At 37.7% G+C, this 13,828-nt stretch overlaps 1 protein-coding gene across 1 annotated transcript; it reads left to right on the top strand.

Annotated features, from left to right (window-relative positions):
- Positions 1-7,852: 7,852 nt before the first annotated feature.
- On the top strand, positions 7,853-13,298 carry LOC6581242 (tyrosine 3-monooxygenase). The gene is made up of 7 exons (XM_002006948.4): positions 7,853-8,395; positions 9,324-9,435; positions 9,921-10,043; positions 10,161-10,241; positions 10,613-11,432; positions 11,755-11,881; positions 12,063-13,298. Exons 1-7 carry the CDS (start codon positions 8,327-8,329, stop codon positions 12,459-12,461), a joined length of 1,731 nt encoding a protein of 576 aa, XP_002006984.1. The 5' UTR covers positions 7,853-8,326; the 3' UTR covers positions 12,462-13,298.
- Positions 13,299-13,828: the final 530 nt, after the last annotated feature.

A 13,828-nucleotide genomic window follows, 5' to 3' on the forward strand; every position in this document is an offset into this window, starting at 1 on the left:
CGTGCTGCTGCTGCCTCAACTGCTATCTCTCTCTTCTCTCTGCAGGTGTGTCTCTCGCTGCCTCCGCTGCTCTCTCATTTCGCTTCGCATGCGATAATGCGTTTTTGGGGAAGACCAGGTTGAACCAGACTACGCACTTGTGGCAACAACTAAATTGAATAGATCTTGTCGAGGCAAGCAACGTCATAAGTGCTGGGGATTTTGATTCAGATCTGAATTCAGATTCAAACAGGAATCGGAATTTCCGTTGAATTGCCTTTAAACGTAGCGCTGACTCAAAAATGTTGCCTGCAGTTGACACACACACTTGAAACATTTGATGTGTTCTAGTTGGGTGGGTTCAACTGGTGAATACCATATAAATTTGTGTGGATTTACATGGGTTGAAATGTTTTTTGTTGTTTATTGTCTACCTTAACGGAAATTTCTAGAGTAATCAATATGAATATATGATTTTATTGAAATTTTAAATTAGCAATCGGAGATTAATATCGATATATATCTATTAAAAGCTATAAATTTATAAACAATATAGTTCTTTTATAATTTTTATTATATTTAGATAACAAATTATACACAGCCATAAGCAGAAGCTCAGTCCTGATACGATACGATAGAAAATTCAATACCTCTTCAATGAGGTATATAAGCAGACAAAGGCATCGAACACTGCTCACTTCAAACCCTATATACCCTGCGCATATTCATTTTTAATGGCTTCAGTGGCTGCTTTTTGGGGGCTTGTTGTTTCGAGTGCTTGACTATTGTTAAGGCCAGCTGTCAATTGCAGGCTCACAAATCGATTTTTCCGTACAACAAGGACACCTGTTTGCTGGCTAATCGGGTCAGGTGTGGAAAAACCGTTTTCAAGTGCATGTCAGAGGCAAAAACAATGGGCCATTACTATATACGCGTGTGTGGGTTTGTGTGTGTGTGTGCGTATGTGTGCGCCCACTTGATAGCATCTCATAAATGCTGCAAATTGTGCAGATGACATTAAAGTTTATAGCAAGCATATTTAAAACAAATTAAACACGAAACATTTTTAAGCCGCTTTAATTTTAACTTTCTTTATATACGTAAAAGTAATAACAAATCGGGTTAACTTTAATCAAAGATCAAAGATTTGCAATGCTTAAATAATATTCGTGAACTTATTGATTCGTATATGGTTTTCAGTTTTTTGGGGGCTCGTTCCGTTTGGAATTCGTGGTGATTAAGTCGGTGTTAATGTGCTCAACGTGTTGTGGACACGCCCTGTAAATGTTTGCTGCACTTTAAGTAAGACAAAGTCATTAAAAAACTCAACTCTAAATTTAAGTCTCAGTGGCTATCAACCTGTTCAGCTGTCCAAAATATTCCTCAGCCCCAGCAAAAATAAATAAAAAATTCCCATCATAATTTTTGAAAACATTCATCCTTTGTCCAAGTCATGCTTAATTTGAGTATTTATTGTTAGTTTTTCAGAACTGTAGGAAAGTCCCCATTAACCTAATTGGCAAGCTTTTAAATTGAATTAATTTAGGTATTTTTGGTTTCTTGGAATTCTAGAGTTAGCTAATCTTGTGAAATTCAGAGCTAAGCAATAGATAAACATTTTTTAACTGGAACTTTACAATTATAGTATTTGTAGTTGATAAATATATTATTTACTTTAATATAAAAATGTTGTAGAAAACTATAAAAATCTCTACACATACAAAATTATAAAAAGTAAATATTTTTTTATTTTTTATTATTTTCAATAAAATATAACTAATTAATTTTAATTAATTATATTATATAGTATTTCATTCAAGCATATCAAACGACTTTTGCTATGCAATGTCATAATGCAATAAAATATTGCTACTTGATGATACTTAAGTTGAGTTATAGCTAAATAATTATATATTAGTGCAATTCTACTATAAATAAACTTTTTCTTTATAAAATAATTTTTCCATACATATTTATAACACGTAAGCCTAAGATACTGAGATCATCTTTTGATTTCAATAGAATTGGTCATAAAAAATTAGCAAACCATTGTAATAAATTGTCAGACTTTACAGTTTTACCTACCTTTAATTAGTTGATAATACAAAATTTCCAATTTGCAGTTAGATCTCATGAAACAGAAACCCCTTTATAAGATGCATAAATTTCAGCTTACGCAAAGCTTTCCATTGATCAGATCTCAGACTGTAATTCCCCTGCAAGTGAACCACAATAAATATATGTATATACACTTATATTTTGTTTATGTTTTTTGAAATGCTATTTTTTGTTTGCTTGCTGCGATGACTGTTTGCTTTGGCTCTCGTGACTGACGCACGTGACGCAAAGCGCAAACAAAAAAAATCACAGAGTAAAGAAACCAAAAACTCAAAACAAAGCCAGCGGTGTGCGTGTTTGCTATTTTGCATATTCAAATCAAATCCAATCAAATCAATTTGTATCCAAATGCGAAACAAAACAAAGCTAAATGAACGTCAGGCTCGGGCCAGTGAATCAGAGCCCATGAACGAAATCCAGTTCGATAAGCACTAATTGGATTGGAGAGTGGTGGGCATATCGAATTATGATATGTCCATTTAGCATTCTGATCGACTGACGGACGGACTGATTGACTGATTGAATGTATTTTGCAATTTGGGAAAGCAATACCTCGATATATATTATACAATAATTAGCAACGAAAATGATTGCCAAGTTGTAATTAATGCACATAATTGTAGAATTGTTGAATTGTGAGCCAGATCGATTAGAACGACTCGCTATGTAATGGCAAAAAATTGTAAAAATGTTTTTTAAAATCGTTTTTTAATTGTATTATTAATTGCACCTTATTCAATTATGAATAATATTTGATTCATACAAAAGACTATGGTTTACAAAACGAAACAGAAAAAACCCAAAGATTATTATAGGAAGTTAAAACAAGGGCAAAAACTAGAGGAACTTGAGAACTCGACTCAAGGCTGCGTTCACTCGGGATCTGAGAGAATTATAAATTTTACAATCAATTATTATTTTTTTTTTTTATCATCAAACTTGGGTGATTAAAAATTATTAAAAATTGGTTTGGATAAAGTTATGTAACTATATTCCAAATTCTATAATCTATACTTTATCCTAGACTTTTCATTAAGTATTTACCAATGGAGACAGATTGCTGATTCATTATAATTACTCAAATTCTGATACTGTCAAGATTTATTCATTTAAAAGTGAAGAAACCTTGAAGAAGGTGTTTTATAATTTGCAAATTGCTTCAAATCCATCTGGATTCAATAACCTATACCTTTCTAAGGCAATACACGCTTTCTCAATGCCAAAAACTTTAACCAAACGGAACTACTTTCATTATGAGACCTGCCAAACTATGATTGATCTACTCTATCTCTATATATAAACTACATACATATCAAAAATTTGGAATAAACTTTTTGTTGGCATGTCAAACAGAATAAGTGTGGACTACGTGACTGCGTCAAGCATTTCTGTATACAGATAGTTTTATTGTACCTTTTGATTAGAATAAAAACCAAATAAAAATAATAATAAAAATAAAATAAATACCTATAGAAAGATTTAAATGTAGTTTTCAACTTTTGCCGCCTCAGTCCGAAAATGGTTAATTATAGAACCTAATTTACCTACCAAAAAAAAAAAAGAAACAGAAACAAAACTCTTTTTTATCTTGATGATTGATCATTATTAAACGAATGAGCCAAAAAAAAAAAAAAAAAAAAAAACACAAAACTAAATGGTAGTAAATGCGTCTTATGTAACAAAAGTGAAAAATTGCAAAGCGGAGCTACGGTAACCAACCTTCAATTCTTAAAGGAGTTTCAATTTGTTTGTGGAAGACAATTAAAACAGAGATGGCAAGTGATAGAGAGAGCGAGAGTGATGATAGGAGGAGTAGAGGGGGAGGGACTGCGATATGCACAGTTGTACTTCACTTGTTTGGGTTTCATGATCATGAAACTTCAATAAAACAAACAAACTGGTTGATCATGGTGGGAAGCAGCAGGGGTACGACATCAAGCCGGACCGGGCCGGGCCGGGCCGAGCACAGCCGGACCGACCGTGCCGTGCCGTAGTGGGGCGTTAGCTTAGAAGCTGCGGCCAGTCAGCCGTTAAAGGGTCATGGCCAAGGACAAGGAAATCCCAGTGAATGGCTCTGCCTACGAGCTGTGAATCACGATCGACTCACTGTCTATGTCTCCGGCTTCGGCTTCGGCTCTGGTTCCGTCCCCGTCCCCGTCTCTGTCTTCACCTCCCCGCCTTCATCGCCGTCGCCGTCGCCGTCTCCGTTTCTAGCTCCGCCTTTAGTTGCTCAACAATTTTGTTACTTTTAAAACCTTGAGCAATTGTTATTGTTATTGTTGTTCTCTTCTACTATATATATTTAATAACTTTAGAATTGAGCTTAGCAAACGCAGTGCACAATTAAAAATTTAAATATTAAATAAAAGTTAAATTAAATGTTTTGTGCCTTAATTATGCAATAAACACAAAGCGTAGTCGGAAGAAAAGTTGAACTAAAAGCCGTGAATGGCACAAGAGCTGCGCTGACACATATACACAAAAACTTAGTCTAGAATGGGTAAATATGATATGATATGTGGGTAAATGCTGGGCAATACAGTTGCAAGGTATTGCGAATATTTGTAATAGGAATTAAAATTTCAACCAATTTTTACATGCCCTAACAGAGGGTATTACAGCTTACAAGCTGAACCGTTATATGTATATACGCCGCTCTGTCTAAGTGACCTCATTGAACTCGGCTTCCTATGAAGCTTTATTTATAGAACTTGCTACGGTTACTTCTTTTATGCCATATAGCGTTTTAAAACTGGCTGACCTAGATCATTGTCTCACATTACTGTCACATAACTTTCTATATGATCTAATATATATTGGCTACCTTGAAAGTTAGACTGCGAAAAAACTTATACAGTTGCTTCTTTTTTGCTTCCTATGAGAGATATACTAATAATCGTTAAATTATATCACCTTATCATCATAAAGGCGTTATTAAACTCTTCATATGATCCATTGAAATTTGTGTGCAGATATTAATCAGAGTCCCTTAGATTGTATATGAACTATGGAAACTCAGCTCTCTTGAGACTCGCCGCAAAAACCTTGGTACTCTTACGTATTTTTGTTTAATTTACGATATAAATCAGAGCTGCTTTGAGTGTATCACTCGTATCTTAGGGCTGTCATACCACTTTCTATGCGAACTATTGGAACTCCGCTTTCTTTAAAGCTTAACTATCAAAAACTCTGGTATAGGTGTAGATTCATAAGTCATTGCACCAAATCACACAGCGGTCATAGATGAATAATGAAAATATCTCTGAAGTGTTTGCTTAGTTAGTTAGTTAGACCCAGCTGCTAAAGCTGCTGTATTATACAAAGTGTATTTAATCTGTATTTATATAAATTATTTCATTTGCCACATGCCATTTTGGCTATAACTCTAACCAATTTATTAATTATTACTTGGATTGCATAACGTGTTCATTATCTCATTGCTAGTTAGCTCTAATGATTAATAATTACCTTATGCAATGCGATAATGCAAAATTGCTGTTAGTTGTATTCTGTTTAGATATTTAACAAGTTCGCCCTTTTGCTTAATCTCTCCCTATATTGCTGGGATTGTAATTTCCCAGCCCTATCCAACTGATTTCTCGGCAACTGTTAGTCATGCTGTTATTAAAACGAAAAAATTGGTCTACAATTAGCTCTGGCAAATCGCAGCTCATTTTGGGATCTTAATAAGTTGATATGAGTAAGCAGCTCATTAGCTATCTCATATTTATCGGTAAGTTAGATGTGCGTTCTCTCGTCTGTTGATCGGTTCTAGTTTTTTGTTTTGTTGCAAGGATGACGGCATTTGCTAGCTGCAGCAGCAACAGCAATCCGCAGCTCGCCTCCGAATGTAGATCAATGACAAAGCGTGTGACTTACTCTGAATTTGGTTAAATGCGAGTCTCAAACTTCAACTGAAATGTCATTCAAATGATCTAAGACCAGCATCCAATTAGGCGCCAGCCTCGTCTCGTCAACAACACCAGTAGTACTTGATCTCTCTGTGAATGTATTAAGATGTGTGCGTATGTGTGTGTGTGTGTTATCAGCTTACAGGAATTAGCTAGTTAGTCGCAGTCTGTCAGCTGCATATGGAATGCAAATCTCACAACAATTTGCCAGATGTTTTGACGCCATTTGTTTATGCCCAGTTAAGATTAGTTTAATGTGTTACATTTACGCATGCAAATTGGATTTAATGTGCTTTCATAATAATAATAAACTGTACGGCGTAGTGTAGAGGAACGGGCATATGCCATTTGTGCTTAGGAATGATAATTAATGAATTGCTTAAAGGAAACTTAAGGTTAGGAAATTCGTATCACATAGACTCTCATTTGCATTTGCCATATGCTTTCGAAAAAGTTCATTAACAATTGATAGCCATCTCGATAATGAGACTTTTAGAGTGATATATGTTTATTACATTTCAGTACCTTATAGTCTATTATGAAGGCTTGATTAGTAGAGGGTATATTCTCCATAGAGTGTATTAAATCTTACGTTAGATAGTATAGGGTAGGTGTATACTATTGCAATAGAGTAGGTTGAGTAGAGATAGAGAAAAAGAAGTACAGAACACATGATTTTAGCAGAACAATATTATCTTGATGGGTGATACACTACAATATAACAAAAATAATATAAATCTAGACTTAAAGTTTCCAGCCAAAAATCTTCTGGAGTGGAGTAACAATGAGATAATCTTGAAAATTTGGCATATATTCAAGAATTCAAAATTCCTAAAATATTTTCACACATTTTCTTCTGAAAATAAATGAATTGTCATATAAGTGCTATATTTATAATGAAGACGGAATATGGAATCCACTTTACTGAGGGAAAAACCATGTTAAATATGCCTTTAATCTATTCTCTTTCATTTCTCTTTCTTGAACCACATTTCATTACAAAACTCTTCACATTTTCACTTAGTCTAGCTATATTAGCTAGTTAGTGTATCGCCCACTCACAGGTAAGCAATAATGTTTACACTCTGTAGGCTTTGCCCACCTTCTAATGACACGTCAGGTTCCTGCTCCGCTTCTTATGCACAAACATGTATTGATACATAATGTCTATATTGATACATAAATATATTAAATGAATATCCGCCTGCACAACATATACATTACAAGTAACTTGGCTCTGTCTGTCTCTATGTAAAAATGTAGTTTAGGGGTTGTCATACGCGGCGTATGCGCAATGTTGGCTGTTTGGGTTTTTGTTTGCTTTTGATAGTTTTTTATGACTTGTTTAGGCTTTTTTAATGACGCGCTGAGACCGCGACAATTCCAAATATTTTATGTATGTATATACATATATATAATTTTTTGTTGTCGCTGCGCACGCGCTCGTGTCTAAACCCAGCAACAACAGCAAAAACAACAGCAGCATTAACAACAACAACAGCAATGCCAAGCGCCGTTCTAGCTGGCGCACTTGAACTTGGTCGAGTCAGCACGCTGTCGACCCACTGCCAAGTGCTTTGGTGAGAGGAAACCCCACAATCGCAGCAGTAGTAGCAGCAGCAGCAGCAGTAGCAACAGCAACAACAACAACAACAGCAGCAACATCAACAGCAGCAGCAATGGCAATAAAAGCAACAACAACAGCAACTACGTCACAGCCGCGTCATGCAAAAACCAGTCGCTGCTGCTCGTCGGGTCTCGGTCTCGGTCGTCGTTGTCGTTGGCTGCGTCGACGTCGACGTCGCTGCCGGCGCATTTGCGGGTATTTAAACGCTGGCATCTGAACCAGGGGCATGCATTGATTCGCTAACATTCGCTCTAAAGACTTGCCAAGCCCTCTGTGTGGTCAAGTAGTTTGCTGCTCTGTTTTGTTGTAATAAAATCTTAGCTGAGACAAGGATTCCCAACACAACTCGTCAAGTTCTTTCCATAACGAGAAACACACAAAAAAGTGTCGAGTTACGCGTTAAGGATTAACGATTGATCTGGAAAAAGCCAAGAAAAGTTCAACGTGCTGTGATTGGAGAGTTCTTCAGTTTAGCTAAATTCTAGACGCAAGCAGAGTTCAGTACCAGGAGCGCATTCGTCAGGCAATTAAGCAGTGAAAGTGATAAATTTCGAGTGCTTATTTGCAAAATAAATAAATAAAAACAAAACAACAAATCCCAAATAGTATTCAAAGTGCTATACTTTGCATAAATTTTTGAGAAATCTTCTTTAAACTTTATTAAAAAACCAACAACAACACAAAACACAAAATGATGGCCGTTGCAGCTGCTCAAAAGAATCGCGAAATGTTCGCCATTAAGAAATCCTACAGTATTGAGGTAAGTGGCAAGAGATCATATCCATTAAGACCTGGCTAGAGCAATTGGGTAGCTGAATCCATTAAAATAAATCAAAATTAACATCGCTTGGTCTACGTGACACTCAAAAGGTTTTCAAATGCTCAGCTCACAGCATTCGTTGCTGTTGTTGTTGTTATTGTTGTTGTTATTGTTATTGTTTCCCATTTCGGCATTGATTGACCCACTGTCAACCACAGCCAGCTTAGCTATCCTGTTTTTTTTTCAACAACAATGCAAACATAAGTGACAAGTGACAAAAGTTATTATTTAACAAATTTAAACAGACTTGTGAACATCATCTTCATCTCTCTCTCTCTCTCCCGCTCTCTCTCCCTTGGAGAGTGAAAGCGGCTGCACTTACGCACAGCAGCACAGACGCGCCTCATTGTTGATCTCCAGCCTCTGTATTTATGTTGTTGTTTATGCTGTTGCGCCGTCGCAAAGGTATACAAAATAAAAAAATATAAAAAAAAAAACTAAAAGAAGAAACAAAAACAAAAACAACCAAAATATGAAATCAATAAAGATGATTCAATGGATCGCATCTCTTTCATCAGCAAGAGAAACTGTGAATAACCAAAAAACTGCAACTGCTTTGAGGTCGTATATCATATATGATATCGCATTGTCCCAGCTAGAGACACCTGTTGCAACTCGGAATAGAATAGAGCTTGTATAAAAGCGCTCCATTCATCCGATCTTTCACTTTCACACAAAACCTAAAATCTCGCGCCCCAATTTACAACTTATGCAAGCGCCGATTGCGCAACTGAACGCCCCCTTGATTCGTGTGGGGGCATGGCACGGGCTGCTCTTGGCACTCAAATAAAGTTGTACGCCCAGCAAATAAATCTAATTTCCGGCACATATCCTTAAGCTCTGTCATTTTCATTCGTTTCGCTCGCAGAATGGGTATCCATCCCGTCGCCGCAGCCTTGTGGACGATGCTCGCTTCGAGAGCATCGTGGTCAAGCAGAACAAACAAACGGTGCTCGAGGAGGCACGCAGCAAGGCGAACGGTAAGTAAATTTGAAATATATATAGAGATAATGTATATATGTACATTAGAGTGGATATATGTATATAGCAGTTTGAATAACCGCAACTGCTCTTTAAATTAAAAAAAAAATTCTATTTGAATTTATAAAATATTTTAGACTTTTCTAAAGCTCAGAAAATGTAGCAAACTAGGGTTTTAGGTCCTACACAAGCTTAAAAAAATATTACAAAAAATAAAAATTTAATAACAGTAGTTTTTGACAATTTATAAAAAAATATATACATAATTTTGGACAGAAAATATTTTATCTAAAACTTATCAATACAAATATTTTAGAATTATAAATTTATAAATTTTGAGCTTAAATTAAAGACGTATATAATTTACTTAAAATTGTTCTCTTAATTTGCCTCACAACTTCTTAGTTCAGTTTATTTAATTATTTATTTATTTGCTTATTTTGATTTATTTTGTATTATTTTCTATTTTTGTTTTGTTCAATAGATGCCTCGCTTGAGGAGTGCATTCAGCAGGCAAAGGGCGAGCATGTGCCCGCCGAGCAAAATGTTGAGCTGCAGGATGAGCAGCCCAACTTGGAGATGCCGCCGGAGGATGAATATGTTGCAGGTGCTTATCCCACACACACACCCATACACACACCCACACACACAATTTCTTATTATTTTTATTCGTTTACTTATTTCGATTATTTTTTGTTGTTCTTATTATTTCGATTTGGTTTAGTTAATGACATTGAAACTGAGGCAACAATTGAAGATTGCGCTGAGCAGGAGTCAGCCGATGATGAAGCGCCCCCAAAGAACGGTAAGTGCGGTGGGTGGGGGACCGAATAAGTACAGTAAAAGCTGGTTGACATGAACTTAAGTGCTTAATATGATAAAGTGCCAGCACTCAGCGAATATACGACTCCATTGTAGCTGTGTGGGTGTCTGAAAGGCTCACACACACACACACACACACGCACAATCACAGCTAGATTCAACAGGGTAAATGGCGCATTTCCCTTTTTCATTTTTTACGCTCGACTTACGACAATACGTTTGCATGGCAACCATTGCGGGGCGGGGCCGGAGTGTGGGTCGTGGCAGCCACACGTAGCACACTTATACGTTTACGTGACTGTAAAGCCGCTTGCCTTTTGCTGATTGCCTTTGCCAATCCTATTCCAATTGCAGATTATGGCCTCACCGAGGACGAGATTGTTCTGGCTAATGCCGCCTCCGAGTCGCCAGAGGCGGAGGCCGCTGTCCAGAGCGCCGCCCTTGTGGTGCGCCTCAAGGAGGGCATCTCGTCGCTGGGTCGCATCCTCAAAGCCATCGAGACGTTCCATGGCACCGTCCAGCATGTGGAGTCGCGTCAATCGCGCATCGAGGGCGTCGGCCACGATGTGCTCATCAAGCTGGACATGACGCGCGGCAATCTGCTCCAACTGATCCGCTCGCTGCGCCAATCGGGCTCGTTCAGCAGCATGAACCTGATGGCCGAGAACAATATCAGCGTGAAGGCGCCCTGGTTCCCCAAGCACGCCTCCGAGCTGGACAACTGCAACCATCTGATGACCAAGTATGAGCCCGATCTGGACATGAACCATCCCGGCTTCGCCGACAAGGTCTATCGCCAGCGCCGCAAGGAGATAGCCGAGATTGCGTTCGCTTTCAAATATGGCGATCCCATTCCTCACATCAACTACACCGAGGTGGAGGTCAAGACCTGGCGCTCCGTCTTCCGCACCGTTCAGGATCTGGCACCCAAGCATGCCTGCGCCGAGTACCGTGCCGCCTTCCAGATGCTGCAGGATGAGAAAATCTTTGTCGATCATCGTCTGCCCCAGCTGCAGGAAATGTCCGATTTCCTGCGCAAGAACACAGGCTTCACCCTGCGCCCGGCTGCCGGTCTGCTAACAGCCCGTGACTTCCTCGCTTCGCTGGCCTTCCGTATCTTCCAGAGCACCCAGTATGTGCGTCATGTCAACTCGCCCTTCCACACCCCCGAGCCGTAAGTATATATAACTATGTCTATGTAAATATACATATATATATATGTATATATGTATACATACATATATATGTATATTTGAACTTCAAACGCAAAGCTCTTTGTGCGCGCTCTAATTGCATTTGGCTGCCATTTTGAGGCGGCAGCCGGCAGCAGCAGCAGCAGCTTCCGCTTCCGCCAGCTGCTCCTTGCTTCCGACCAACTTTTATTGTGTCGCAAATTAGTTTAACAATGTGCCAGGCAGCCAGCACTTTAAGCCCCATTATATAATGGCTAATTGTTTTCTTTCCTTTCTGTTTCGCTCTCCTTCTCTCCATTTTAGCGATACCATTCACGAGCTGTTGGGTCACATGCCGCTGCTGGCCGATCCCAGCTTTGCCCAGTTCTCGCAGGAGATTGGCTTGGCCTCGCTGGGCGCCTCTGATGAAGAAATCGAAAAGCTCTCCACGGTAAGCAACTAAGCTGCCCCTGCCCCTATTCCTGCCCTGACATCCACTTAACTCAATTGCGCTGCTCGTTTGGCTGGCAATTAATGGTCTTCGTTGACCTCCAGTCGAGTGCATGAGCTGGCATAAAGTTATGCGACAGGTGTCTATAATCGTGTGCATTATTCTTATACTCTTTGTGCAGGTCTACTGGTTCACTGTTGAGTTCGGTCTCTGCAAGGAACACGGCCAGGTCAAGGCCTACGGCGCCGGTCTGCTGAGCGCCTACGGTGAGCTGTTGCACGCGATTAGCGACAAGTGCGAGCATCGTCCATTCGAGCCGGCAGTCACAGCTGTGCAGCCGTACCAGGATCAGGAATATCAGCCCATCTACTATGTGGCCGAGAGCTTCGAGGATGCCAAGGATAAGTTCCGTCGCTGGGTCAGCACCATGTCGCGTCCATTCGAGGTGCGCTTCAACCCACACACCGAGCGCGTCGAGATCTTGGACTCCGTGGACAAGCTGGACACATTGGTCCATCAAATGAATACGGAGATTCTGCACTTGACCAATGCCATTCACAAGCTGCGGCGTCCATTCTAGAGCGACGACTCTATGAAACCCCATTTACAATAACGGCGAACCACAGCAACCCCTCCCAAGCATATACAGGTGCAACGGTCTCATTTTATACAAATTAATTTTAAATTGACATACCACCATACACACACATACACATACACACACGCGCGCACAATTACGCATGTATTACCCTGGAAAATAATGCTGATGTGAAAAAAGTGTTTTAGTTGATTATTTTCAATTTCCTTTTGGCTTATTTTTCCAAGTTCACCTTCCACCTTCCACTTTGTGCATTGCATATTTATTATCCCAACTAAATATTATTGGACCAAAAAATCGTTAGACTTTTAAGATGCCACACCCACCCACATGCACACGCACACATGCACATCCACACAGATTATACTCAGTCCACATATTGTTTTTTTTATTTCGTATTATTTTTTATATAATTATTTACTTGAAATGCAGAGATATGTGAACGCGTTTAAATCTATCCAAACATATTATTTATATATAGATATCAGATAGCTAAAGCCCTTAGCATTCTATATACATATATATAATATACTTGCAATAGCTGTATACGTATTCTAAAAAAAAAAAGAAACTTTGAAAAATATTACAAAAAATGAGTGAATACTTAGAGCAAATGTTAGTTGAAGAAATAGCAAAAGATTTTTCTTACATTGTACAATAACTGGAAAGAACAATATTACAATTGTGTACTATTATTATTATCTATTATTATTATTTGTACGACTATTATGTATTGTATTGTAGGTATGTAGAGTTTATTATTTTACTTATCATAAGTTTTGTGTATTAATAAAGTTTAAAAATACTATTGAAAAATAATTTACAAACATTTCTTTATTATTATTATTTTTTTTTTTTTTAAATTATAATATTTAGTTTTTATTTTCAGCTTTTCGCTTTATTCTTCATTATAATCTAAAGTCTGATTCTGATTAGGGAACATTTTGTGTGAATGAAAAAAAAACTATTATTATTTTGAAAACTTTAAGAGATTGCGATAAATGTAAACGGTTTAGGGAATTATACGCGAATATATTAAAAACTAAAAAAACGAGAATTAAAAAATAAATTTTAAACCAGGAGTAACAAAATATTTGAAAATATTTTAGTAAAATTCAACAATAATTCAAACAATAATTGTTAGTAGTTGACTTTTAAATCTAAAATATATATTTATGTCTATATAAATCATATGAACCAACAATTTGGGATCAAGTTACGCAATACTATATATATATAGTTATTCTAGCAACAAGTTTGTCGTTAACATTCAATTAACTATCAATGTTGAATTTAAATATTAGCCAAGATATATCTATTTACATCTTGGCAGTTACTATATTATCATA

Source organism: Drosophila mojavensis, unplaced genomic scaffold (genome assembly GCF_018153725.1).
Source record: "Drosophila mojavensis isolate 15081-1352.22 unplaced genomic scaffold, ASM1815372v1 contig_74, whole genome shotgun sequence".
NCBI classification, from domain to species: Eukaryota; Metazoa; Arthropoda; class Insecta; order Diptera; family Drosophilidae; genus Drosophila; species Drosophila mojavensis.